Below are 25,090 nucleotides of genomic sequence, written 5' to 3' on the forward strand. Positions count from 1 at the left end.
ACCGGACTTGGGCAACCCTGCACTAGATCCAGGACTGCTCCAAAACCTCCAGCCTGGAACTGGGTAATTTGGCGATCTCTATTATTGCATAAATGGGGACTTGTGGAGTGGGGTAAATGGTACACAATTAATGCTGCAAGTCATGGTCATATGGCAGTTAACACAGCTATAGCTAAATTTTAGCAGCTAGATGCCCCCGTCCAGAGGGTACCGCACTTCCGTACATTACCTTTTGCCGGCCCCCGAAACTCACGCATGCTAATACATCTTCCTGCCCTAAAACTGGATGATAGGGAAAATGTATTCTGCCTAGCTTCTCGTTTGAAGTTGGCCCACGCTTTGCATTCGAATCTTGTTTTTGCCCCCAAAATGCTTTTCTCCCAGGTCAGCCGTCCTTCTCACCCACGGAAGTACGACCCCCGAACTATTATTTGATTAATTTTTATTTTGGCAGAAAGAAACCCACTTGTATCTTAAAAATAAGCAGGCACTCTCCCTTAATACGGTTGCAGTAAGAGGAAACGAAGAATTCAACAGCAAGTTCGACTCCGACTTCCGCCATCTACCGCAAAAATAGTTCGCACGTAAGGCGCAGAAAACCCACTAGCGAGCTCTCCCAGAATCGGCAGCAGAAAGCACGTTCAGGCTCACCCGATTGGCTGAAGCATTGAGGACTTCACTCAGGCTCTGTTGATTGGCTGCAAGAACCAGGAAGACCTGGAGAATCGTACAGCAAGTTAAGTTGGAAGTGGATTAGTCAAGGTGGTTGGGCCCCATTGAGGCCTATCGGGAATACGAATTCCTAGAAGTCGGAAGTGACGCTAGCAGGTGGTATCGTGATGGTTTATTTGTCTGTGTGAGAGGGTGAGAGGTGGAGTGACCAAGGGAGTAAAAAAAAGGAGGGCTAAGGAGTGAGTGGAAGGAAAAAAAGATAAGGAGTTTTGAGAGAAGAAAAGGACAAGGAGGGCAATCAGAAATAAAGGGGGAAGGCCTAGTGTGTAGTGGCAGAAATTCAAATTTTAAAGGTCCTTGATTTGAGCAAAATATTGGAAAGAGCTGCCAGAGTCGAGGGAGGCTATCTCAGAACTGAGCAGATACAGAAACATCTTACATGATGCTTGGATGAAATTTATGTTAGGCCAGGGAGATATAGAAATCTGGATGCAAGGCAAATGAGAGGGACTTGGATGGAGAACATTAAGAAGGAAGGAGAGGGGGAGTAATCCAGAGACTAGAGGAAAAAAAAGACAGAAAGCAGGGCAGGGGATAAGAGGCTGCCATTCATAGGATATAGGTGAAGGAAAAGAAACTGCAACTTGACATAGTACAGGGAAGTAAAGAACATAAGAATAGCCTTACTGGGTCAGACCAATAGTCCATCAAAGCCCAGTAGCCCGTTCTCTACGGTAGCCAATCCAGGTTACTAGTACCTGACCAAAACCCAAAGAGTAGCAACATTCCATGCTACCGATCCAGGGCAAGTAGCCTAAGGTTAGGAGTGTCTAATGAATTGGATAGACATTTTTGGGGTACGAGGAATAATCAGGGTATCTTCATTTAATAAGGCATGTATGGTGTGAGAACAAATCTGTAGTGAGAAAAATTATGGTTTTATCATATTTATTTTATGACACTATTAGTGATTCCTTGCATTTTTCACCTTCTCTCTTGCAATTGAAGAACACTGATCTATAGTAATATTCTTATGGCTCCTTTTACAAAGCCACAGTAGATGTTTGCACCATGGGCTGGCGAGGTAAATGCTCCATCACTCATAGGAATTCTGTGAGCGTCGGCCCATGGTAGAAATCTCTACTTCAGCTTTGTAAAAGCCAGCATTAGTCTTTTTGTCATGTATAATTTCATTTATTGAGAAAGTGGTTAAAACTAGCAACTATGGAAAAGATGAGTCTTTGAATTGGATTTAAATAAGTTTCGATTGAACGATACACAAACAGGGTGGGCAACCTGGACAGCAGGTTTCAGGACATCCTGTTTGCACTGTGATTTACTATTCCTTCCCTAGGAGGGGACTCGCCCAATAGGCATTGCTATTGCTCTTTATAGGAACACAAGAAGTATCAAGCTGGAACAGATCAATTGTCCATTGAGCCCAGCGTCCTGGTTCTAATAGTGACCGGTCCAAGATATTTGAAAGGAAGAGTGAGATCCCAAAAAGTAAGGCCCGTTCCATGTTGCTCATTCCCAGAAGTAGAAGATAAAGGTGCCGGGGTTATCCAGCTTAAGTAATGGTTATTCTATTGCAGGGGTCTCAAAGACCCTCCTTGAGGGCTGCAATCCAGTCAGGTTTTCAGGATTTTCCCAATGAATATGCATGAGATCTATGTGCATGCACTGCTTTCAATGCATTTTCATTGGGGAAATCCTGAAAACCCGACTGGATTGCGGCCCTCAAGGAGGGAATTTGAGATCCCTGTTCTATTGAGACCTGCTCTCTAGATCAGTGGTTCCCAACCCTGTCCTGGAGGAACACCAGGCCAATTGGGTTTTCAGGCTAGCCCTAATGAATATGCATGAAGCAAATTTGCATGCTTATCACTTCCATCATATGCAAATCTTTCTCATGCATATTCATTAGGGCTAGCCTGAAAACCCGATTGGCCTGGTGTTCCTCCAGGACAGGGTTGGGAATCACTGCTCTAGATATTTCCCAAACTCTTTTTAACTAGCCTTGATCACATTTTCCTGGCAGCAAATTCTATACTTTAACTATATGTTGCTTAAAAAAAATAATTTCTACTAGGTAGTTTAATGCGAGAGCCGGAGCCAGGTCAGATTTTCTGGATATCCACAATAAATATGCATGAGATAGATTTGCATCTCGAGGCAGTGCATGCAAATCCATCTCATACCTATTCATGGTGGATATCCTGAAAACCTGACCTAGCTCCTGCTCTTGAGGACTGGAATTGCCTACCCCTGGTTTAATGGAATGTCTCCAGTTCCTAGTTTCAATAGTGTAGTAGACAGGATTGATTTTTGGTGAGGCCTGAAGTTGGTGTGAAGGGGCACTGGGCAGTACAAATGTCAACTCTGCCTCTGGTTTTCCTTGCTGTGACTTAGGCTATGTACTACTGATTGGGCGGGCCTGACTCCAAAGAGGTAGGATCTTGGCCCACTAGGGATTACACCCAGGGGTAGACTGACCTACCTGTCAATACAGCAGTACACAGCATTAGAGAGCTCATTATCTTCTAACCAGTAATAACTAGTAATAATACTGTATGTTGGATATGTGGCTAGGGGATCCTCAATGCCTGGGGTCCACTCCTAACTGCACCCCTGCCTAGCATTAAAGCTTTGATTCACACATCTAGTGATAGAGGAGTATTGCACTGTTTTGGCCGAGGCACTTGTTATAAATGTTGCTTCTTACATTTGGCAATGACTTGGCCGTTTTCCTCGTCCTGTTGTAAGTTAGTTTTCATTTCTTTAGTGAGCGTCTGTTACAATGTAGAGTGTCATGTGACACAGATTGGAAGGTAAATGGAAAACTGCACAGTTTCCCTTTGAAACGTTGGGAACGCAAGTGCTTGTTTACCCACATACTTTGCACATCCAAAGTACATGAAATAAAGTACTAGTAGAGATTTAAAAAAGAAATATTTTGTGTGCTGCACTCTTCTGGTACAGCTAAAAATAAAGTATGTGTAATTTAGATGCAAGCATGAGGAAGTGAGGGCAGGAGCTACTTTCCAAACAGTTTGGGTAAAGCCTCTTAAAAACATTATTCCTATTAGGGAATAATGTTGTAAACAGCTTAAGTGTACAGAACAGTGTTACACATTTATATGTTGGGGGGGGGGCGGGGAGAGGGCATAAAAGTGAGTGCTTGGAAAACATTGCATCTACTGTTGTGTGAGATGGGCATAGACGTTCCTGAAGATGGAGAATGAGCAAATGGCAATTCTTATTGGCTAATACATACCCAAAGTTGCTCCTGCCTTGGAACGGGCATAAGCGCGCAGGATCTTTCAGGGGAGTTAATTCTATAAAAGCACCTGAGTACATATGTTTGTTGTTATAAAATGGGTGCATTCGGGGCCATAGTCCTTAAATGACGTTGTAAGGCGGCAGTCAGTGTCCTGGCTTTAATTGGCTTTAATCGGCACGGTAATGGACCGCACAGTTTAAAACCAATTAAAAACTTGTTTTTAAAAAAAGAAGGCGCTGGGTGGTGTCTACGGTGTAGGCACCTTTTAACACATCTACAGCAGGATGCCTAATGGTGCCTTACGGCGGCGTTGCAGTATGGCCGATAAGCAGTTTGATAGTTAGCGCAAGTTCAGGCCTTGGTACATCTAAGTGGGCATGGTTAGGGGTGGAGTGGGACTTGGGCGCCGTTAGGCATGGCACTTGGCCACCTGCAACGTATGCCTGTGAAACGCTGGCCTACATTGCAGTGGTCTTAAGTTTTTTTCTTAGGCGTTAGCCGTGATTCTGTTAACGACACCTAAGCGTGACTGACACTGGGCCGGCGTCCATTTTTGTAAGACGCTGATGATTTAGTTGCCCTCAGTGCCTAGGTGTCCTGTTATGGAATGAGCTTCCTGGGATTTGCAGGAGAACGATATTACTATGAAGACAAGACTGGCAAAAGAGCAGAACCCAGAAGAAAAACATTCACCAGGGCGAGCTCCATATGCAGGCAGAATGCATTTGTGAATAGAGTTTGGAAAGAGCCTCCAGTGACTCTTTTCCAGAGAACAGGAGTAATGTTTCAGATATCAGACACTCCCTCGGCATTTTTTTAAACAACGTCTTGCGAAATCTTTAAACAGTGGAAAGCAAACAGGTGGATGATTGGTTGCCTACAGTGACGACCAATAGTGGTAGCTAGAGTGTAAATTTTGTTCCTTTTGCTGGGAATAGGACTAGGAAGGGGGTCCATAGCCGGGAAATGTTCTTTGCGCAAACTTTCTGCTTTGTCTAATGATTTATGGGGAGAGCTCTGAGCTCCCTTTTTATCTGAAGCAGTTCAGACTTTCTGTGGCAGGAGAGGTTGTAGAGACTATTCTAATAAGGGACCTTTTGCAGAAAAAGCGACTTTTTGGTGGGTTTTACTTCTAAGGCCCCTGCTGCAAAGGGAGCTTGTGTGAGGAAGCTCTTATCCTCATTGCTTTGCCCTCTCTGTTGCTGGTTGGTTAGTTGTAGCTGAATTAATGCAAGGTTAGTATTGTCTGAACTTTTCTTTCCTCCCCCTAGAAACTTCTCTGATTCCAGAAGATGCTGGCAAAACTTCTCAGAGTCATTGTTCTCTTCAGAGTCTTTTCATCATTGGTGGCAGGATCCCAAGGCCACATTTCTGTAGTTTTACTTGGGGCAACAGGAGACTTGGCAAAAAAGTACTTGTGGCAGGGTCTCTTTCAGCTCTACGTGGATCAAATAGATAATGGTCACAGCTTTAGCTTCCAGGGAGCTGCACTAACACCACAAGAGCAGGGTCAAACTTTAATGTTTGATGCACTGAAAAGGCTGAGCTGCTCTCCGGACATCTTCCCAGGCAGGTGTACTCTGCTGAAAGACCAGTTCTTGAAACGGACTCGCTACTGGCAGCTAAAGACTGCTGAGGACTACATATCCTTGAGCCGGGACATTGAGAGTTCTGTCAGAAAGGAGGGGATACAGGAAGCTGGCAGACTCTTCTACCTGTCTGTACCTGCCTTTGCATATGTAGACATTGCCCGCCACATTAATAGCAGTTGCAGGCCAAAGCCAGGAGCCTGGTTACGGGTCGTACTAGAGAAACCATTTGGACATGACCACACATCTGCTCAGCAACTAGCCAAGGAGCTGCACACATATTTTCTGGAGGAGGAGATGTACCGGGTGGACCACTACCTGGGCAAGCAGGTAAGTCATGGTTTTCTATTGTACCTTCTTTTTGAGACTTTTTAAAAAAAATCTTCCTGTTTTGGCAGAAGTTGAAATGTAATTGTGTCACCAACAAAGCCGAGTGGCAAAATTCGCTCCCTCATCGTTACTATGCAAATTCTCAATCTGAGCCTAAAAGGCAAGCAGGGACAGTTTTTAATGTACTCTGCAGACCTTTCATTGTAATTTAGCTAGAAATGATCCCTCTTTCAAGATCTGCAAGGGGGATTATGGTATCAAAGAATTTGTCATCCAAATTTCCAAGTTTATTTGTTATTTGATATACCGTCTATCATGTAATAACTAAACGGTTTACAATAAGTTTTATGGTAAAATATAGCTTAAAAGGAAATAAAAGCTAAATAAGATACAATCAAATAATAAGCAGGGATTTAAAGACTTAACACGACCAATAGGTGAAGGACACCTGGGAATAAAATTACATCGAGATAGAAAATTAAAGGGAGGGGGGGTGTTTTGCTTCTTAAGTGACCTTGAGCAGATCACTTTGCTATTGGAGAGAAAGCAGTGGTGGAAGCTGCAGATTGCAGCAGGGAGCACTATTTGCAGCAGATGCTGGCACTGTGCATCATGGCACTCAGGAGAGCAAAGGAAGTTGTTCAAATGCTTTAGGAATGGTTTGGAAACCTGTAGGGTTATCAGGGGGTCTACTGTTAATCTTTTGTGGTAGATCTGCTTTTCCCTGCAAAGCTTTTATCTACTGAGCTCATGGAGAAACGATGCAGGAATATGAAAGGGACGGCTTGAAAGTGAAAGGAGTTTGTTTGCTGGAAGGGGCTGAGGAAGGGAAACCTGTCTGTCAAGTGAAAAAATTAGGACACCTCATGAAATATTCAGTTCTTTCTTAAGAAATGTTCACATATCAATGTCAAATCTTTTTTTTTTAATTTATGTATCTCTGGAAAAGAAAGTGATGTAATTGCAGGTAAACAACAAAAATTTTCCTTGATTTACTCATGAAAAAGATATACCGTATTTTCACGCATATAACGCGCACGTTATACACAATTTTTACAAACCGTGTATAACCGTGCGCGTTATACATGTGAGCGCGTTTTACAACTTTTTTTTTTCAATCCGATCTGGCATCCCCCCTGCGAACCGGCAGAGAGAGAGCGTCTCCGGAGAGAGAGCGAGACCAGAAGGCTTTGAGCATGCGCAAATGCTCAAAGCCTAGTCCAGCCCAGCGCAGGAAGAAGGAGGATCTCTCTCGCACCGCACCGCCCAGCCCAGCCCAGCCCAACCCAATGAGGGAGGATCTTTGGGCACTGGCACTGGCACTGGTACATCCTGTGCATTGGTGCTGGTGCCGGTGCCCAATCGGGTAGAGATGTTTTGCGGTGCTGGGCAGGATGTAGGATCGCAGGGAGGGGGGGGATGCCGGTTCGGAGTAGGCGGGAGGAGGTTTTAGCATGCGCGGTATATGCGTGTGCGCGCTATATTAAATTTTTTTACATAAATTTGTGTTCCCCGCGCGCTATACTCGTGTGCGCGTTTTACACGGGTGCGCAGTATATGGGTGAAAATACGGTACATAAAAAATGTTTGAAACAATGGTTAGTTTATTGATAAGGGAGGTGTAACACTTAAAGGAATGGTCGATGGGATTAGTCTCCAGATGGCTTCTTTGTCCCATTTAAATAGCCTATCTTCTTGATAAACAATCCAGTCTGGCTGGATGCTTAATGTATGTGAATTTTGTGCAGAAGCATTTAGGGCTAGATTCACTAAGCAAACCGATCCCGCGATCGGTTTGTGACCAGATCCCCTTTGTGACCAGATTTCCCTCCGGCTTGATTCACTAACCTCTCCTGCGATCCAAATCTGTGCATGCAAATGAGGGGAAACGCATGCAAAGTAGGCAAGGACGCGAGTCACCAAACAAGTTTGGGACACTGATTGGGCTGGCCGATCAAGAGAAGAAGCGACTGCTGGGGACCAGCCGCACATGTCTCTGCTGACTCTCCTGCCCCATTGCCGCTCTGCACTCTGCCCCGATCTTCAGTCTTGGAGTTTTTTTTCCTGAAGCCTGTCCAGTCCCTGCTTTCTCCCCCATGTCCTCTCTGCTCCGAGCCTTGGATCTCTGCAGTGCGAGCCCACGGGTTTAAAGTGGGGTTGCAGAGCAGCCCCGCTTTAAACCCGCGGGCTTACAATGCAGGGAAGGCAGCAGAGAGCAGGGCATGACCAGCTGACAGTGTCGGTGAAAGGGAAGAGGCTGCTGTCACCGGGGTGGGGAGAGCAGGAGAGTCGGGGCCTGAAAAAAAAAAAAAAAAGAGCTTAAGGTTCAGCCCTGAAAAAACTGTACTCTCTGCCGCCCTGCCTGCCTCCTGTGTTCAAGCAGCAAGCCTGCTGAGTCTGTAGGGAAAAATGCTGCCCCGACTCTCCTGCTCTCTGCCACCCTTCCCCACAGTGCGAGCCCATGGTTTTAAAGCGGGGCTGCACTGCGGGGAAGGGCGGCAGAGAGCAGAAGAGTTTGGGCAGCAAGAGCAGGGTTTGGCTGGAAGGGGAGAGCAGGAGAGTTGGCGTGCGTTAAAGAAACCAACAAACCAGCAATAAAAAAAAACCCCGGACACAAAACGCATGCGCAGACCATCTGCAGGGAAAGCAGATGGTCTGCGCATACGTCAGGATTGCACACTCACGATCCGTGCGGTCGGAGAGGGGTGTTCCTCCAATCGCCCTAATTTGAATTTGTTCGTGTTGTGAAATCGACCACGGAAAAAAGATTAGTGAATCTAGCCCTTAGGGCAGCGATGGCGAACCTATGGCACGCGTGCCAACTGTGGCACACGAAAGCCTTGCAGCTGGCACGCGCAGGGCCGCCATCAGGGCAGTGCTACCAGGGGGTGCTGAACGGGGACAATGGGGGACCCGCAGGGTTAAATATAACTTGAGCCGCGAGGCTCGCCTTCTACTCCGACTGCCCTGCTGCTCACACAGCCGATCGGAAATCTTCCCTGACGTCAGTGCTGACGTCGGAGGGAGGGCTTAAGCAAAGCCCGCCCTCCAACGTCAGCGCTGAAGTCGGGGAAGATTTCCGATCGGCTATGTGTGCGCGGCGGGACAGGCAGGAAATAGAAGACAAGCCTACGCGGCTCGAGCTTCATTTTGCTGAGAAAGTTGCTAAGATGGGCTGGGAGACAAATGGGGAACACAAAAGGGGGAGGGAGTGCGTTTTGGACACAGGCATGAACTTGGAGAAAGGAAGGGAGGGAAAGAGATGCGGAGGGGGGGGGGGGGAGGGGGTTGTTGGACACAGAAGGCATGAACTTGGGAGAGAGGAAGGGAGGGAAAGAGATGCTGAGGTGGGGGATGGAATGGGTTTTTGGACACAGAAAGCATGAACTTGGGAGAGAGGAAGGGAGGGAAAGAGATGCTGAGGTGGGGGAGGAATGGGTTTTTGGACACAGAAGGCATGGACTTGGGAGAGAGGAAGGGAGGGAAATAGATTGCTGAGTGGGGGAGGAATGAGTTTTTGGACACAAGGCATGAACTTGGGAGAGAGGAAGGGAGGGAAAGAGATGCTGATGTGGGGGAGGGAATGGGTTTTTGGACACAGAAGGCATGAAGTTGGGAGAGAGGAAGGGAGGGAAAGAGATGCTGAGGTGGGAGAGGGAATGGGTTTTTGGACACAAGGCATGAACTTGAGAGAGAGAGGAAGGGAGGGAGGGAAAGAGATGCTGAGGTGGGGAGGGAATGTGTTTTTGGACACAGAAGGCATGGACTTGGGAGAGAGGAAGGGAGGGAAAGAGATGCTGAGGTGGGGGAGGGAATGGGTTTTTGGACACAAGGCATGAACTTGGGAGAGAGGAAGGGAGGGAAAGAGATGCTGAGGTGGGGGAGGGAATGGGTTTTTGGACACAGAAGGCATGAACTTGGGAGAGAGGAAGGGAGGGAAAGAGATGCTGAGGTGGGAGAGGGAATGGGTTTTTGGACACAAGGCATGAACTTGAGAGAGAGAGGAAAGGAGGGAAAGAGATGCTGAGGTGGGGAGGGAATGTGTTTTTGGACACAGAAGGCATGGACTTGGGAGAGAGGAAGGGAGGGAAAGAGATGCTGAGGTGGGGGAGGGAATGGGTTTTTGGACACAGAAGGCAAGGACTTGGGAGAGAGGAAGGTGGGAAAGAGATGGTTGTGTACACGGGGAATAGAAGAAAGGAGAATTTTTGGTCATAGGGAGGGAGTGAGGTACAGACAGTGGCATACCAAGGTGGGGGTGGGGGCGGTCTGCCCCGGTTTTACGCCCCAAGGGGGTGCACAGCTGGCCACCCTCCAGTGTTCTCCGTAGGCTGGCAAACTGCGTCTCTTTAGCCACTTGAGTGCCACCGCCACCATTGGGAACAGGCCGGTGCCAAGTTCTCCCTGCTTTTCCCTGTGGGGCCGACCAACTCTCGCCACCCCGCGTCAATTCTGAACGTCCTCTCCGATGTTAGAATTGACGTCGAGTGGCGAGAGTTGGTCGGCCCCGTGGGGAAGAGAAGCAGGGCGAACTCGGCGCCGGCCTGTTCCCGATAGCGGCAGTGGCAGCCCTATTCCCCAGTGGCGGTGGCAGCATTTTCCCAATGGTGTGGCATAGGGGAGGGCAAGGAGAAAGAAAGAAAGGGGGGGACAGGGAGCCAAAAAAAAAAAAGAAAGAGGGCTGGGTGAAACAAAGAAAAATGGGGCACGGAGAGAGAGAGAAAGACAGACATACAGAATGAAAGGGGGTATGAAGAGAGAGAAAAAGAAAGAAGGGGGCAGGGTGAAACAAAGAAAAAGTTTGGGGAGGGAATGGGGTCTGGAGGAGAGAAAGCATACAGGAGGCTGAAAAAAGGGAAGAAATATTGGATGCACAGTCAGAAGAATAAAATGCAACCAGAGACTGATGAAATTACCAAAGGTAGGAAAATGATTTTATTTTCAATTTAGTGATCAAAATGTGTCCGTTTTGAGAATTTATATATGCTGTCTATATTTTGCACTATGGCCCCCTTTTACTAAACCGCAATAGCGTTTTTTAGCGCAGGGAGCCTATGAGCTTCAAGAGCAGCGTGGGGCATTCAGCGCAGGTCCCTACGCTAAAAACCGCTATCGCGGTTTAGTAAAAAGGGAGGGGGAATATTTGTCTATTTTTGTATAGTTGTTACTGAGGTGACATTGCATAAAGTCATCTGCCTTGACCTCTTTGAAAACCCGCGGAATATAAATGATAATTAACATTTTCTCTGCGTACAGCGTGCTTTGTGTTTTTAAAATTTTATTGTTGGTAGATCATTTTGACTTGGCCACAAAGGTAAGGGGGAGGGAGGGGAGCTGCTGAAAGAGTCTACCTTGACGTGGTTGTAGGCTTACAAATCTTTTGGTCAAAGAGTGCGGCGACAGAGAAAAGTATGTGTGTATTCGGCCCATGAATGAAATCATTAAAACATTATAAATTGCCAATAAATTGAAATGAAAACCAAAGGATTGTGAATCAAATTGATTCTCTGACAATACAAAGATTCCAACCTTTAAAAATGATGTTACATAGTTCAGGCAACTTTATAAAGAGTTTTTAGATACTAAAATCTTGTTATTAAGGTTTAATTGACGTGCTGGCACTTTGAGGAAATTCTTTGGTTTTGTGCGGCAGTTTGGGCACTCAGGCTCAAAAAGGTTAGCCATCACTGCCTTAGGGTCTATCTGCATCAACATTCCAGAGTCAGATTGATATAATGTCCCAAAGACCTCCGCTGACATTGGTTAGGCCAACCGAAAATGCTGACTGCTAGCAATACTAGACTGACAGAACCCAAATGAAGTCATGTCAGAGGACAGGGTCACAGAAAGAGGGCTGTCCCGGTTCCTCTGTATCTCCACTCTTAACTCATTCCTGGTACTGGCAGTTGGCATGGGGCCTGTGAGTCAATGAAGTCCTGCTCCCTCCTCACTTGTGGACTTACTGTTAACCTTGAAACTTATGCAGAGTACTGGGGTTTGTGAGTGCATATGGCCCTGTGCTGACTGCAGCTGCCTTCATGCTTTGAATAAGTAGAGGGAGGAGAAAGTGAATGAGTCAGTCACTTGTGGGCCTAAATCTGGGTCATAAGATCTACCTTTGCCTTTTTCTTTGTTTGTTTACCCTGGATATTCTCTTTGTAAACATTCAAGTTGTCTGCATTTTTGACTTATATGTTTTTTTCATTGAATAAGCAGTTTATAACAAATAAAGTGAATGAGTCACAAGAATTTTTCTGTGTTGAAACAGGATCATATTGGATAAAAACTTGGGAAGTCCTGGGTAAAGGGCTTGCTGCTTGTGTAGATACTGGCTCATGTTCTGTGCTGCAGCTTATTGCAATCTGTCATCTTTCTTTGCAGATTGTGGCTGAGATCTTGCCTTTCCGACAGCGAAACCAACAGATTTTGGACCCTATTTGGAACCGGCACAATGTGGAGAGAGTAGAAATAGTTCTGAAAGAAACATTAGATGCTAAAGGTAGGAAAGCAGCTTTGATGGTGGTAAGCTATAAATGATCTCGGTTCAGTTTAGACATCCCCACATAGCAAGTTCAGCATCTCAGCAAAAAGGTTAAAAATAAAATGAGCAGAATATCAAATTTCTCTCTCTTAAAGGTGCTCCCTTCAGAGCACAGTACAGGCAGTCCCCGGGTTAAGAACTGATTATATTTTTGTTTCAAATCAAATTGTACAAGAAGTAACAAAAGCCGCCATTGATCCTATCATTTTATCTGATCATGGGGGTATATGGATAGAATTTCAGTTTGATGAACAAGATCATAGCAGGTCTGTATGGAGATTTGATAATACATTGATTGCGGATTCAATTTTCCTTGAATAATTTAAATTAAAAATGATTGAATTTTTTCAAATTAATATTTCAGAAGAACGAGTTATGTTTTTAAAGCTGTTCTTAAGTCAGAATTGTATGTAAGTCAGAACTTGTAGATTTTAAGATTCTGCTCACCTCTGCTCCCAGCTGACAAAAAGGACCAACTGTCCAGTGTTCCCTCTAAGGTACAGCATGCACAACCACACACTGTTCTTAATGTGACCATGCATAATTCCTGAATCTGCTACAGGAGAAGTGTAGGAAGGAGTCTGTGCCACAACGGCGTTCTTTAGAATGAGTCGTACTTAAGTCGGGCGTCTGTAACTCAGGGACTGCTTGTAGAGACACTGATGGAGCAATATGGGTATGTGTGCTTGCACTGCTGCTACCACTGCCATACCTCTTCTGGGGTGAGGCTGTGTGGGCACCTAAAGCCTGCCTCACTGACTCCACCCAGTATCGGAGTGAGGGTGAGGGGCACCCCTCCCCCACCCTCTTCTCCGTTCCCCCTCCGCTTCCACACACTCCTTCCCCAACCCCTCATGTTGCGTGTGCCACTTCCCTTCCTCCGTACCTCTGTAATGTTCCTGGCACATCCTCAACCTGCACCAGCATCGGCTCTTCCTCTGACGTCAATTCCCAGGCATGGGTCCAGGAAGTGACGTCGGAGGAAGAACTGCTGGCGTGACAGCAGGTTGGGGGTTGCAGTTGCTGATCATGCCAGGAATGTTACAGAGGTACGAGGGAGGGGAAGCGACGCACGCATGCGGTAGCTTGGGGCAAAGAGGATGGGCTCCTGTGCCCTCACCAAGATAGTGCCTGAGGCAGACCCCGCCCCACCCTCCCCTTACTACACCACTGACTCCGCCTTTTAAAGCAGCAGGAGCTCCTTCCTTCACTCCCATTGCATTGCTTTTCCTTAGTTCATCTCAGGTGTTGTTACCAGCATAACACAGTTTAGACACGAGAAACGGGTACTTCTGTATGCTCACAAGAAACAGGAAATGCACTTCTAAAATCTATGCAGTGCTGGTGATAAGACACAAGATGGATTGAGACAGCAGAGCGGGAGGGAAGGTAGGCGCTTCCTCTGCTGTGCAAAGGAGTTACCATGATGGCAGGGGGTGAGGAGGGACAGCTGAAGCTGGATGGAAGGTCTGAGACTGGAATGGGGCTGAAGCTTAGTGGGGGTTCTTGTGCTGGAAGGAGAGCCAGAGCTGATGCTGGGAGGAAGGGGCTGGGGTTGAATGAGGGCCAGAGCTGGCACATGCTTGGGAGTGTGAATTGAGAGGAGAAAGGGGGGTTGAGGAGGAAAAATGGTTCATGCAGTGGAGGGCGAAGAGGGAGCAGTCTAAGGATAGATGCTGAGTAAAGAGAAGGAAAGACAGGACCAATAAATATTAGGGAAAGAAATGAAGGGAGGTTAATTTAGGAATGGAAGTTGGGTTTTTGTACTTTATTTCATATGTATGGAACACATTTTTCAAGAGATCTATAGATGGGAATAACTAGTGAGATACTTAACATTTGCTGATGACAACCGCCGGGTTTTGGAAAGTCTGTCCGGGAGCCAGGACAGTCCTATAAAAAGAGGACATGTCAGGGTTTTCCTGGACATCTAGTAACCCTATGCTTGGACAAGGTGTATTAAGTGGTACTCAAACACTTTCCCTATCTGTCCCAGCGGGCTCCCAGTCTATCTAATGTACCTGGGGCAGTGGAGCATTAAGTGACTTGCCCAGGGTCACAAGGAGCAGTGTGGGCTTTGAACCCACAACCTCAGGGTGCTGAGGTTGCAGCTCTAACCACTCTGCCACACTACCACTCTAACCACAGCTCAAACTACCACGTTACACTGGGAAAGATCCAAATGAATGAATAATTAATTATCAGAATGATATTCAAAGGCAATTATGCTAATACATAATTAGCCTATGTATTTTCAAAAAATATGTGAATAATATTGGGCCATTTGACTTGTTAATTGACCAGATATTATCCATATATTTGGGGAGTCCATGTTAGGGGAGGAGCAAGAGCAGGCCAGAAAATTATTCAGCTAGAAGCAATGTTCAGCCACTATCCAGATAAGTTATATGAATGTGGTTGCTATAGATTGCGCACTGTTCCCTGCATGGATATGTGGATTAAGTTTTAATAGTGCTTTGGTTAACTCAAGCTAGTGGCCAACCCAGTTGAAAAATTTGTCTCTATTTGCACAGCTCATACTGCAAGACTGGCCAGAAGGGGAGGGGGAGGCTGAATGAATGCAAAAGCAAATATTTCAAAGCACCAACATTTCTTGAGCTGGCCGTATGTGTGTGCGCTGCTGTTATTGCTGTGCCTATACTGTGGTGATTCTGAAGCTTTCTGCTGCTTCCATCTATGCAAACAGTGATGGAAGATAATTAATCAAAAGCCTCAACATGCTGATAAGGGAACTGTCATGTGTCTGGTAAAGGAACAAACAGTCCCTGAAATCTTCTAAAGAGGATTCCCCTTCCTACTACCTTTTTCTGATATATTATCATACCTATTCAGATTCATTAAATAATGAACAATAAAGCCCTTAATTTATCGATTTATGGTTATATAGACAGTGAGCTTAGCATTATAGGTCATAGTCACTGGAATGGACAGTGATCTTAATGCCTAGAGCAGTGTTCTTCAATGCAAGGCCCAGGGGCCAATGGCAGCCCCCAGAGACCTCTTTGGCAGCCCTCATTGTCTTACTGGGATTTTTTTTTCCTGCTTCTCAGCCTCTCTACCCAGGCTCAGGACAGAAGGAGATGGGGGAGGAGTGCATGCTTGAAGAACAAGGCATTTCTCAATAGACAAAAAAGAATGCATTTGGAAATGCTCACAACCATTGAGGGTATATCCCAATGAAGTTTGAAGGTAGACTAACACACAGGTTAGCAGTATGGTGACTCCACATGGGAAGATATTTGGCAGCTCTCCTTCAGCCCATTGGAAGCCAAAGTTGGCCCCAATTTAAAAATTAACGAAGACTACTGGCCTAGAGTGTGCCCTCACTGTTGTTGAATGGATAGTGGCTGGCTCATAATTGATCAATAGTAATATCACTTCTTGGGTTAGATGCTTCACATTGTAGTATATATTTCTTCTGTGGCATTGACTTATTAATATAATGAAGCTGTTACATCGTTTATTCCTCTTTGTGTTCTTGCAACTGTCCAGGTCGCACTAGCTTTTATGAACAATATGGTGTCATCCGTGATGTCATCCAGAACCACCTGACTGAGATCCTTACATGCATTGCAATGGAGATACCTAAAAATGCCAGCAACTCAGAGGAAGTTCTGAGAAACAAACTTGCCTTGATAAAGTCATTGCAGCCTCTGGAGAAAGCAAGTGCCGTCATTGGCCAGTACCAGGAGTATAACGGCCAGTTGAGGGAAGAGCTCCAGAAAGATGAACATCATTTTAGTACAACTCCTACTTTTGCAGGTAAGTTACAAGTTAGCCTTAGCTTTCTAGCTCCTGATCCAGAATCCCTTCCCTCTCCTCTCTTCTGCACATCAGGAAGCTGACTACCTCTGTCAAACTATGTCCCAGGAGTTGTAAGCGCATGGAGAACATGGAGTTTAACAAACAGTATAGACAGCCTTAATTTTTTCATTTTTTGACACATGCACTAGGCCTGGCTAGCTGAAGCATCGGTGAGCAAACAGACAGACAAAGAGTTAATCCCAAGGGAGATGAATGGAAATATTCACAGAAATTGTGCACAAGAATATTTGTCAGCTAGACAAGGCCTGCAGGCCTCATTCTCCTTGAACTGTCTTATATGACTTTTGTTCTGCCTTTTGTCAGTTATCATGTTCTTTTAGTATAGGCCATTCTCTTTGATCGGGTCATGAAGTTTAGGCCCAAAGTTGTTTAATTAGATTGCTTTGTCCCCTCAGATAAGGTATAACTGTACTGAGCAGTTTTTTGGGGCATGTGGCCTAGTCTGCCAAAATGCTGGATAGTTTGATGCTTTTTGCCCCAATCTCAAACATCCGGGCTTGTCTCATTGAAACTTATTTTTGGACAAGGAGCAACAAACACCTGTGTGTGATTTCATTATATCAAGCAAGTGTTATCTTTAGTTCATTGCTTTTGCAAAAGTATAGTTATGAATACTGTCACTTCAAAGAATTTTTTAAGTACCTTCTTACTTCTCATTTATAATCTTAATGTATATTTTCTTCAAACCGCTTAGAACCTAAAGGATATAGCGGTATATAAGAAATAAATTACATTACATTGGGAAAATGTTATTTCCTTGACCCTGAAGGTCAGGAAGGGCTGATTGGCATTTTCCATTGTAGATTATGGAGGGAAAAGGATATAAAAGGTGTGTTATTTCTCATGTTTGGGGGATTTTGGTCAGTGTCAGCGGGAGCCCCTGCTGGCTTGACTAAAATCCTCATCTTTCTGTGTGTATGGTGGACTTCCATTGGGGTCTGCATGAGTTCTTGCCACCTCAATGGAACTCCCTAAGTATGGATTCCTTTACTGTGTGTATACAATTCTGAATGCTTGTGACTGATGAAACATCTCTTCTGTGTGTGTATGTGCTTGCTGATAGTTCTATGATGTATACTGTATAGCATGTTAGTTGTCTTTAGGTAATGTGCATCTACCTTCATTTAATTATTCCTTAGCTCTGTGTTTTTTATCTCTCTCATGCTCACTATAAGGTCCTAATCTCTTTGTGCCTGTGGATGTCTTTGAGCCTGAGACACTAAAGGAGATCTTTTCTTCCTATCCTTGCTTATTTCTACTTTATATACTGATACGAATACCCTTCTCCCTCCGGATTCGCGGGGGATAGGGGCAGAGCCGGACCGCGAATGGTGAAATACCGTGAATATCTTCTGGTCCGGCTCTGACTCACCCCCGCCTCCCTCCTGCCTTCCCCCTGGCATCCCGGCCTTACCTGATGGCCTAGCGGGCTTTTGGGGCAGGAGTGATCTTCCTACGCTCCTGCCCTGTGCAGATCGCCAATAGGAAATAGCTGCCATGAGTTCCCGTAGTCTCTTGAGATTATGACGGGAACTCCCCACAGTCATTTCCTGTTGGTGATCTACATGGGGCAGGAGTGTAGGAAGATCGCTCCTGCCCCGAAAGCCCGCTAGACCACCAGGTAAGGCCGAGACGCCGGGGGGAAGGCTAAACTGTGGGGATTTTTTTTCTTTTTTTCCCCCTCCCCAAAAAATTGCGAATATGTGAAATTGCGATTGCCGAAACCGCGAATGGGGAGGGGGAAGTGTATTTACTTTTTTCCAGTCTGCTGTAAGTATTCCTAACAGTTTATTCTTACAGTTTTCCCAGATGTCTTGGAATTTTCCTTCTATTGTGAGTCTGTGATACACTTTTTCTTCCTTGTTCTGTAGCTTTTGCCTGCACTTAGGTAAAAGTCAGACAACCAGCTCAGTTATTTTTCAGAACTCCCCTTTACCAAATCAGAATATATATATATATCTCCATACGAGGAGTCTTAATTAATTTATCTGATTTAGGCTTCTTAGGCTTACTGACCTCAGTGGTACCTCCTGTATGCCACTAAACTTTTAGATCATACAGAATATTGGTACTCATAGTTGTCATCGGCCACTATAGTGACTTTTTAAATAGTTTTAAATATTTTAAATACTTTAGTATAAATCAATATAAATATAAATACTCATCTTCATCTACACGGGTGGGGGTAGGCACTCCGACATAGATCTAGGTTTCGCCCCAAAGGGCTGTATCAAGGAAATCCCCCTGCAAGTATATAATAAATAGCAATCACCTTCAGTATTAGATAAATCTTTAGAAAAAACTTAGAAAAATGCTTAGAACAATACATAACTCTCTAGCAATATCTTAAATCCAACGGCTCATGCTCCCCGCGTTATAGATTTAATCCAGGAAACATGGCCGCGGCGTTCAAGCATTAAAAACACAACCCTTTTTGAAAAACGTGATGATGTCAAACGTAGCGTTAAACATGCCCCCCTTCATATTATGCCGGCCAAAAAAAAGCCTCCTCATATTAGCGTTGTCCATTCGATTTCTGCATTTAAACCCATAGGATTCACAGAGTTCAACGTGTAAATCCACCTTTGTTCTTTAAAATTTAATCTCTCTTTTATATCACCACCCTCCCACCCTACAGGAACCTGATTTATGACCCTCCACTTTAAATCGGCAATTTTATGGTTTTTCTCCCTTCAGTGCTGTACCAGAGGAGCTTCCATATTGCCCATATTAAAGCGAGATTTATGTTCTGTCAGACGAACACTGATTTTTCAGCTCGTCTTCCCTATGTACAGAAGTTGGCACGGACATTGGATCATATAGATTACTAGGGAGCTCTGACAGGAAGTGTTCAAAATAGCCTGATAGATTTTCCCCGTCCGCGGATGACTCCACGTCAGACCTGTTAAAGTTTGTTCACACCATTGACACTGGCTACAAGCCAGATGATTGTAAATCACTTCATTCTCTCTTTTCTTGATCTCAAAACGATGGGTAGACAAAAGTTTCCCCATTGTTCTTCCTCTCCTATACGAAACTATAGGGTAATTTTGAAACTCAGCTGCAGTATCGTCCAGTGTCTTTCAATTATATCAAAAAAGAGGTGCTTATAATCGTAAAAGGCAATACAGTAATGAGACAATCATCTTGTATTTCTTCACCCTTTTCTTGAAGCAATAGAGGACGTTGGGCATACTTAGCCCGCAGATACACCCTGCGGACTGATTTTTGAGAGTACCCCCTCTCATAGAAACGACCACTCAATATCTTAGCCTGCTTTTCAAACTCCCCCTGAGATGAACAGAGCTTCCGAACTCACAAAAATTGGCTAACCAGAATATTGAATTTCAGAAAAAATGGGTGAAAACTAGAAAAATGTAAAAAATGATCTCTATCAACTTCTTTTCTGTACAGTGTGGTTTTAATCTGTTGGTTTGTACCTCTTAGCAATAATTAACATTTGTGAGACTTTTGCCTGCCTTCCCTTTCTGCTTATCTCTCCCCTCTCATGCCTCTGTGATATACTGCTCTCTTTTCTAGCCTATTCTAACTGTTAATACTATCTGTTCTGAGTCCGGAGTTTCTGTTTGTACTTAGAGCTTCAGATTATTCAGATTACTCTCCCTCTAGTGCAGCATACTGTGAATTAGGGACAGCCATTAGAAAGCTTTTGAATTGTTAGAGAGAAAAAGTCTCACTTTTATTTTACTTGTGCAAGCATCTTTCACCTTTATTCTGTAATGTGTGGTTCTAGTTTGTAATACATAAACTGGATTATGTTTACCTTGCTTGTGTATTTTTTCATGATATTTTCTCCCTTTGTATGTGTGTGAGATATGTTTACGCTTCTGGAAATAAAATATTTTCAGAGAGAAGTATTGGGAATTCCCGAGCTCAGATGTGTGTTAGGAATGTCTAGCGTGTGTGAATATCTTGGGTAATGTGTAAGTGTAATGGCTGGCTCTTTACAGAGTTGAGCTGTGTGACCATTATAATAGGTAGGGTTAAGAAATGGAAAATTAGTCCCATCTCAAGGAATAGAATGTGTTTTGATTTCTTTGACCAGCCAGAGCAGAAATTGATGAATAGCATTTAGTGTTATAGGCTGTTTTCTTGCTGGGTGGGCAAATCATTCTTGGTAATGATGGGCTGAGCATTCTTAAACATCTATCTTTTTGGTGCGGTGTAGAGTGGAGTCTGCTGCTTTTCTGCTCTGGGTAAACCGAAGAAGAAAAATGCTGCAGGCATGAGGAAAGAGGCCTGAATACGACCAAAGCGAAAGCTGGACACTCAGGGCCCTGGACTCTGCTGAGCTCCAAGAGACAATGCATAGGGCCTCTGCTCCCCCCCTCCCCCCCAAGAGAGAATTTTTTTTTTTAAACACACACACTAAAAAAGAAGGACAGACTAAGCCAGGGAAGGGCCGCCCCAAGACCGCCAACCCCTCACTGCTCAAGGCAAATTAAACAGGCAAGGTATTAAGGATCACACTACTGGTTCTATGAGGCAGGGAGTATATATAAGGACCCCAGACCTGCAAAAAAAACTTAGATTGTTGCAAGTAATGACGCGCCCAACCCCTCTCAAGCAATATCAAAGCATGCAGACGGTTGCGCCAAGCCCAATCCGAAACCCACTCCCCCAATATAATTTTCTTAGCTACCAACCCTGCCTTGTGCAAAAATAGCTGGCCAACACCAAGGGGAAATCAAAAAGCTTCATATTTATCTAAAAGAAACCCCACTGGAGTACGGCCTAACAAAAGCTCCAAATAGCGGACCACTCATCTGATCTTAGGTAGTCTAAATGTAAATGCTGACAAGAGCGAAACCAATAGCATGTGATAACTAAGTTATTATATAGTTGCTAGGGAAAATTACTAATGAAATAAGTGACAAGAAATCATGTGATCGAAACTAACCAAAATAAGAGTATTTAATTTATTTATGGATCTTAATGAAATAATTGTGTTATAATTGGAAGATGTACTAACTTACATATGTTTAATAATGAATGATGTGATGATGTCATAAACCTAATAAAATTGCCAGCCACTTGTAATTCGGGGAGATTCTTGGTTGGTATTCTACCAATTAGTAGATCGCCAACAACTCCCAAGGCCTTGAATGTTTAAACTACAAAATATGTCTGGTAGTTATTTCTTGGTCTCCTTAAGAGATAGAAGAAAGGGCTGAGGGGGTATGAATCTTGTCCATATAGTTATTCAAAGCAAACTGCTTATTCATGCATTTTCTTTTTCCAGGTGTAGTAGTCTTTATTGACAGTCTGCGCTGGGACGGGGTGCCCTTTATCCTCACTTCAGGAAAGGTCTTGGATGAGAGGGTAAGTTATGTGCGTGTCCTGTTCAAGCACCGAGTTTTCTGTGTGCAGAGTGAATCTCAGAGAGACTCCAGGAGCAGCCAGTGTAAACCCCGGCAGATAGTCTTTCACATTGGTCATGGAGAACTTAAATTCCCTGCTGTCCTGGTCAGTCAGAACCTGTTCAAGCCCATACTTCCAGAAGGGAGCTGGAAGGAGGTAGCAGATCTTTCATCACATCACCTGTATGGGCAGCCTTTGTCCGATTACTATGTGTATCGCCCAATGGAAGAGAAAGATGCTTATGCCACCATCATAACCAACATCTACCAGGGTAAAAAGGATGCCTTTATCACTACCCAAAACCTGATGGCATCCTGGCACTTCTGGACTCCACTGCTGGAAAGCTTAGCCCAAGAGGTGCCCCGTTTCTACCCTGGAGGCACAGAGAACAGAAACCTCCTTGACTTTGTCATCTCAGGGCGGGCTGTATCATTTGTACTGGAGCAGCATTTGGAGTTTATGACCAGTGACCAATATAGCCAGACAGATAGCTACAAGACTATGCCACCAATATTTCGGGGTAGCCAGCTAGTGACTGCTTGGTCTGACACACTAGTATCCTTGCTGGCGCAAGATATTGAAGTGACTGCGGAAGAGGCTGTGAAGCATTCTGGGGTGTTCCACCTTGCTCTATCAGGTGGTTCCAGCCCCACAGCCTTACTGCAAAGACTGGCAACACATCACTACACTTTTCCCTGGAAGCACACTCACCTGTGGATGGTAGATGAGCGCTGTGTGCCACTGACAGATGATGAATCAAACTTTGTCAGCCTGCAAGAGAACCTGTTACAACATATACGAGTACCGTACCTGCATATCCATCCAATGCCAGTGCACATGAACCAAAGGCTATGTGCAGAGGAGGATCATGGCACAGAATTCTATTCCAAGGAGATTTCCCTGCTGGTCAAGAATACCAGCTTTGATCTGATCTTGCTGGGTATGGGTACTGATGGACACACAGCCTCCATATTTTCTCACACACCAGAGGCCATGGAAAGAGAACAGTTAGTGCTTTTAACAGAAAGTCCTGTGAAACCCCACTTGAGGATGAGCTTCAGCCTCCATCTCATTAACAAGGCTCAGAAGGTAGTTGTTTTGGTCCTTGGGAAGAGGAAGAATGACATTGTAACACTGATCAGCAGAGTGAAGCAGGAACCCCAGAAGTGGCCCATCACAGGGGTGAACCCCAACACTGGCCAACTGGTTTGGTACATAGATTATGAAGCTTTATTTCGGTAACCTTGGACTGTTTTCACATCTGCCATTTTAAATTTCTGGGAGCATAGACTTAATGTGTCCAAACAATTGACTTTGTGTCTCCGTGTCTGCTGTAGCTCAGGAACTTAAAAGCAAGAATTGTTTTTTTTTTATCATGTTGGTAAGCGTTTAATGTTATGATGATTGTTGATGTTGTTGGGAGAGGCATATAGGGAGGAATTCTCTAACTTGGCACCAAGATGTGGGTGTCAAATGGGCATACTTAGCACCAGTTCTGTCATGGCACTTAGGTGTACTTAAGCTGTTATAGAATACTAGTGCAAAGCTGCATTGATGTGCCAAACTACAGGTGTGCACATTTACGGCAGCTCAGTGGCTGGTGTAAGTGCAGTGTGCATAACTGATAGTATTCTATAAGTTGTGCTTGATGACATGCCCATACTCTGCTCATGTGTGTACCCCCTTGCAGTTATGTGCTAAGACCTGGATTATTTAAACAGTGCTGATATTGGTGACCGTCAATCACGCAATGGCGCTGTTTAGAGAATCGCACCTCCAGGCATCAAAAATGCAAGCCAGGGTTTTCAAGACCTAAATTTTCAGCGCCTATCTTTACCTTGAATTGTGCCTATATAGGTGCTTTATGGTGCCTAATGCCACTTCTGGCATTAGCCATGCCTGTAGTGGCATTAGGTGTGATTCCAATGTCTTTTAGGTGCTTTAATTTGACGTTGCTTGCCATTGCAAATGACATTTCCTAATTAACTTAGGCGTATTTCATAAAATAGCATCTACCATTTGCATTAATGCCAATTAATGCTATACTTCTAAAAACTATGCATGCACTTGATGAATAATAGTAGGAACCAAGCTGTAGAATGAAGGAGAGTACAATTTTCTATGTGGAAATTAATATTCTTTGTCTTTATAATCCTGTGTGAATTTTAAACTGCACATTAGGGAATTATTTTTATAAGGCAATAAGACAGATGTTTTTAGCTTTTCCAGATGATGTGTGATAACTGCAGAAGTTACACTTAGATCTCAGGGCTATAATTTTCACAAATGTTTATTGTTTTCGTTTTGTCTGATGAAAGGAATAGAGCTCTCAAAAGCTAATCAGAAATGTAGTAAAGTCCTGAGTCACTTAAGAGGTAATTTTATACGGGACTTTTTTTTTATAAGGGACTTTGTGCCTTCAACCACCTTTTTTGTTGGATGCTGAGACCGTGAAGTCAGACTGGCATATTGGGGATACTTTGTCATTTTCCTAATATAGTACATGATGTAAATGATAGAGAATGCCATTATAGGGTGGTTTTTCAGGCATGTGTTTCTCAGGCTCAATTATATCATATGGGGGGCATAGCAATGGATTTGTGTGGTAAATGTGGACTATATAGGAATATCTTTACACCTGCATTTTGGGGTTGTGTATCTATTTTGGATTTTTGGAAGGCTATCAATGCATTCTTGGCCAAATACTGCATGTCAGCGTGTCCCCGGAACCTCTGGAAGTAATATTTCATCATTTTTCTCATACCTTGCTCTCTTCTGGGCAATGTTTACTACAAAAGGCTTATATTGTTGGGAAGAAATGTATTTTACAACAGTGGGTTCATTCTATCCCTCCCTCTTTTTGGCAATGGAAAAACTTATTACATCAACTATTAATATGGGAAGCCTGAGACGCCTCTCTTACATATAAGAGGCGGAATAAATTTTGGTCTGTTTGGAAGGCATACATACTGGCTCTTCCGACACGGGCTCGCAGTTTAGTACTTAATACTGTTAATTTACATATGATTGCTCTCCTTATCCCGGTATGAGGGACTGATTGTACCTTTCAGTCAGTCAGATGTGGTGGTGGGGGTTGGAGTTTTTTTGTTTTTGTTTAGAGTAGCAGTAGCATTACTTGGGGTTTTCTTATTGGATTTCTGAGACCTATCAGAACACAAGGTCTCAGAGATAAGTTAGCTTGATTGGCTTGCCTGGGGTGGTTATTACAGGGGGGTCCCGGAGGGGGGTTTCATGGTAACAAAGGGGGGGGGGGAAGTAATGGTACAGAGTTATTGGTCTCCTATGTTATTATGGAAAATATTGGTGATGGAGATGTTGGCTTTCGTGTGCTGTATAATCTTTGAAGAGTTTTTACTGTAATTTTGTTGTATTCATTGTTCTGGCCTTTTTTGTGCTTAGTCATCAATAAAAATTGTTTGTACGTAA

The 25,090-nt window shown here is 44.3% G+C and overlaps 1 protein-coding gene across 4 annotated transcripts; it reads left to right on the forward strand.

Annotated features, from left to right (window-relative positions):
- The first annotated feature begins 286 nt into the window (after positions 1–286).
- Positions 287–25,090, forward strand: H6PD (hexose-6-phosphate dehydrogenase/glucose 1-dehydrogenase). 4 transcript variants are annotated; one of them, XM_033922139.1, is made up of 5 exons: positions 287–828; positions 5,227–5,874; positions 12,256–12,373; positions 15,929–16,198; positions 21,525–25,090. In XM_033922139.1, the coding sequence occupies exons 2-5, from the start codon at positions 5,248–5,250 to the stop codon at positions 22,883–22,885; spliced, it is 2,376 nt and encodes a 791-aa protein (XP_033778030.1). In that variant the 5' UTR covers positions 287–828; positions 5,227–5,247; the 3' UTR covers positions 22,886–25,090. The 4 variants fall into 4 exon arrangements, with proteins under 4 accessions (XP_033778030.1, XP_033778032.1, XP_033778031.1 ...); XM_033922141.1 differs by lacking the exon at positions 287–828 and adding an exon at positions 1,789–2,178; XM_033922140.1 differs by lacking the exon at positions 287–828 and adding an exon at positions 4,869–5,074.

Source organism: Geotrypetes seraphini, chromosome 15 (assembly GCF_902459505.1).
Source record: "Geotrypetes seraphini chromosome 15, aGeoSer1.1, whole genome shotgun sequence".
Classification (NCBI taxonomy): domain Eukaryota; kingdom Metazoa; phylum Chordata; class Amphibia; order Gymnophiona; family Dermophiidae; genus Geotrypetes; species Geotrypetes seraphini.

Excerpts from the sequence above, each read along its gene's own strand:
- H6PD (XM_033922139.1), top strand. The coding sequence starts at position 5,248 with ATGCTGGCAAAACTTCTCAGAGTCATTGTTCTCTTCAGAGTCTTTTCA. Across the intron at positions 12,374-15,928 it reads AGAAACATTAGATGCTAAAG|GTCGCACTAGCTTTTATGAA; the intron begins GTAGGAAAGCAG and ends GCAACTGTCCAG. Across the intron at positions 16,199-21,524 it reads TACAACTCCTACTTTTGCAG|GTGTAGTAGTCTTTATTGAC; the intron begins GTAAGTTACAAG and ends TTCTTTTTCCAG.